The sequence below is a fragment of the Cynara cardunculus genome (genome assembly GCF_001531365.2).
Source record: "Cynara cardunculus var. scolymus isolate 2C chromosome LG 4, CcrdV1, whole genome shotgun sequence".
Taxonomy (NCBI): Eukaryota; Viridiplantae; Streptophyta; class Magnoliopsida; order Asterales; family Asteraceae; genus Cynara; species Cynara cardunculus.
In genome coordinates, this window is record NC_037531.1 from 18,529,408 (window position 1) to 18,532,895 (window position 3,488).

The following is a 3,488-nucleotide window of genomic DNA, read 5'->3' on the forward strand; positions in this document are numbered from 1 at the left end:
ATTATTGTAAGTTCAATCGTCTAAACCGCCTCGTAGCTATATTATTAGTTTGTAATAGAACTCTTGATTTTTCTTTCCTTTTCTTTCCTTTTTTGTTTCATGCAAAGCAATATATTAGCGAATCTTTTGAAATTCAAATGGAGATGCTCCATACTTTGCATATTCGTGCAAGATGAGATGGACCCAGAGAGAATTCTGTGAGATGTCAAGAAACTGGAATTGAGCTATCCAACAACAAAATTGGCCTTCGAACATGTTGTTTTTTATGATAAGTGCCCACAAGTCTTCTGTGTTGCTTATCCATTCGGGAAGCACGTACACCTGAAAACAAGTTACTACTTATATCCAACATATTATAATAAACATTTTCGCCCATGGCTCTGTTTGGTGTAAGTAGTGACAGACCATCTAAGGTCAAAACCGTATCATGAAATTCATTCTAGGAAATCGGAGAAATAATTATCAGGGGAAACCATTTTTCAGAATCATGTGATATGCTCATAATTGGAAGAGTACCACAAATACATAGGAGAGTTGGTTTCTGCTTATTCTATCACATTCTCAAATGAGTAGGTCTTATTTACGAAAGAGCATAGAGACCTTACATACAGAATCATCAAGGAAATAATAACAAGTATACACACATTCTTCAACCATGTCTAGCCACCTTCTACGCCAATAAGGATTGATGTAAAGAACCGCAGCAAATCCCAACAAGAACACAACCCATGTCGAACCAGAACTTCCATAGAAGGATGCCATATCGATATCATACCATTTATCACTGCCATCTTTAGCCGATGAATCGGTCGCATATGATGTATTCATGCATTTCTTATCGAGTGGTGGTCCACAAAGAAGTGGATTCCCTTCATAGCTYGCCTTGGTAAAGGTACCAAATTGTGCTTTCATTTCAGGGAGTCTACCAGATAGATTGTTGTGAGAAACATTGAAGACAGCTAGAGAAGTAAGCTTAATCAATTGTGATGGAACTTCGCCACTCAACCAATTTGAAGARAGGTCCAAGCTCTCTATCTTCTCAAGATTTGAGAACTGCATTGGAATGGTTCCAGCCAACTGATTGTGAGACAGGTTCAAAGAGTGAATCTGGGTCAACAACCCTAGTTCTTTTGGGATTTCACCGGTTAGTTTGTTACAAGATAGATCCAATCCCACCATCAAATCAAGAATTTTACCTTTATATGAGAGGGGAAGAGTTTTTGTTGTGAACTGAACCTCATCTTGTTTTTCACGCATTATATAATCGTCAATACCTATGTTTCCATATAGAACACTCTGATAGGCATAAGATATTGACGTATAATACAAACTTTGCATTGTTTGTTCGAAAGCAGGGTAAACAGCGTTCATAATCTTTTGTAGGCAGCTCGGTATTGAACCAGAAAGAGAGTTACTCGATAAATCTATCAAACTCACATTACTTAACTGACACAATGGTTTCGGAATAGAACCACTAAAATTATTTTTTCTCAAAATAAGAATCCTTAAATAGGATAGATTACCAAGAAATTCGGGTATCCTTCCTGACAAGGAGTTGTAACCTATATCCAAAGTTAAAACACTAGTCAAATTGTGAAAGGCGTTGGGTATAGGTCCAATGAATCTGTTAGAACCCAAATGAAGATGTGTCATCGCTTGGAAATCTAAGCAAGATGGGATCGGGCCTGAGAAAGAATTATGTGAGATATCGAGAAACGAGAATGAAGTTTTTCCACAATGAAACGGGCCTTCAAACCCATTATTGCTCACTATAAGTTCAGACTTGTAGCTCATCATGTCACTAATCCAACGGGGGATCGTACCTGTGAAAAGATTATTGCTAATATCCAAACTCTCCATATAATGATTCTGGAAGGTCCAATTTCCAATTTTCCCTGTGAAATGATTGTTATCGAAGCCAAGCCTCCCAATTRCACCCAAGCTTAAGTTTCTTGAAAGTACCTCACCCTGTAATCTGTTCTTTGATAGTTTCAATATCCTTAAGTAAGTGATATTTGAAAACAATGTCTCTGGTACTTCTCCCGATAACTCATTGTCTGATAAATCCAATGTCTGTATTTGTCTCATATCACCAATCGAAGATGAGATAACACCATCTARGGAATTGCTTGACAAATTTAAATATCCTATACTGGGAAGGAACTTTTGTATGTCAGTCGGAATAGTGCCATTCATGTGATTTTCGGACACATCCAACCACCTCATGTTAGCATGCCTATACCGTGGCATACACACACCACCAATAAGAGAGTTATTCCTTAGATTGAGAGCTTCTAGCATTGTATTATTTTCCATTAACCAATTTGGAAAATTTCCCACCAAGGAGTTGTGAGATAGGTCTATGACCTGTAACATGTGTTGGTGAAGTAGAAACCTAGGAACGACACTTACTTTAGGCCTATTTATATTGCAACTTGATAGCACAAGAACCTTCAATTGGAACATTGGAATCCAACCTATAGGCTCTTCCGTTTCAACCTCGAATTTGTTATTGTTGGACCTGAAATTAACTGCCTCAAGCTTTGTATTATTGGAGAACAAGCTTAATGAGAATGAACCTTCAAATCTGTTATTACTAAAATCAACATACTCAAGAGATGTGAGATTGGCAATCAGTGATGGCAGAAGTGTTCCCGTGAATTGATTTGAAGAAATATCCAGCAGCTTAAGAGAAGATAGCCTATTGAAACATTGAGGCAGGTTTCCATCAAAATTGTTCCCACTAAGATCCAACTCATGGAGGTTCTTCAACTCACATAAACCTGCCAAAAGAGAAAGAATCATGGTTCGTCCTTTAATGAATTGCGCTTGCATAGTCATACGACTTCAAAAAGATTAAGCATCCGGCAAATGTAAAGTTTTTAAAGGTGCATACAATTTTAGCTATAATATATTAAGTCCAAATTTATATATTGGTTTTAAACAATCCCAATAGTTAATTGTGCATGCTCTACGTAACTTACCCTGGTTAGGTAACGAACCGTTGAGATTGTTGTTAGCAAACGAGACAACTCGAAGCGAAGATAATGCTTGTATTGTTGATGGGATGCTCCCGAAAAAATTGTTCCAACTCAAATCTAAGACTTCAAGATGGCTGAAAGATGCCAAAGCTGGATGACAACAAGAGAGGATTACACGTCTATATATATATAAAAGGGGCTTTCTTTAATTTTATGGACTTGCTAATTTGTGATATTCAATTTAACTCACAAAAAATTAGTTGAAAAATAAAATTTAACAATAAATTAAAAATTCTCTCCCTCTCTCTCTTATTTTCTCTATCCTCGTTCCATAATGTATATGTACATATTCATAATTGATATAAACTCAAGGTGAACACTTTCTTAGAAATACTATTATAGTTATAGTTTATCAACATATCATGAATACGCTCTAAATCTACAAGATGAACATATTGTGAACACAAACCAAATCAATAAAAATAAATCTTAACATACCACTTGTGA

At 36.3% G+C, this 3,488-nt stretch overlaps 1 protein-coding gene across 1 annotated transcript in view; it reads right to left on the bottom strand.

Annotated features, from left to right (window-relative positions):
• Positions 1-506: 506 nt before the first annotated feature.
• LOC112511073 (receptor-like protein 15) overlaps positions 507-3,488 on the bottom strand; it is a 3,986-nt gene continuing 1,004 nt past the window's right edge. The window contains exons 2-3 of the mRNA XM_025116477.1: positions 2,985-3,131; positions 507-2,783 (exon numbers count right to left, since the gene is read on the bottom strand). Coding sequence (XP_024972245.1) covers positions 577-2,783; positions 2,985-3,131 — 2,354 coding nt within the window. The 3' untranslated portion in view covers positions 507-576. The remainder of the gene's footprint in view (positions 2,784-2,984; positions 3,132-3,488) is intronic.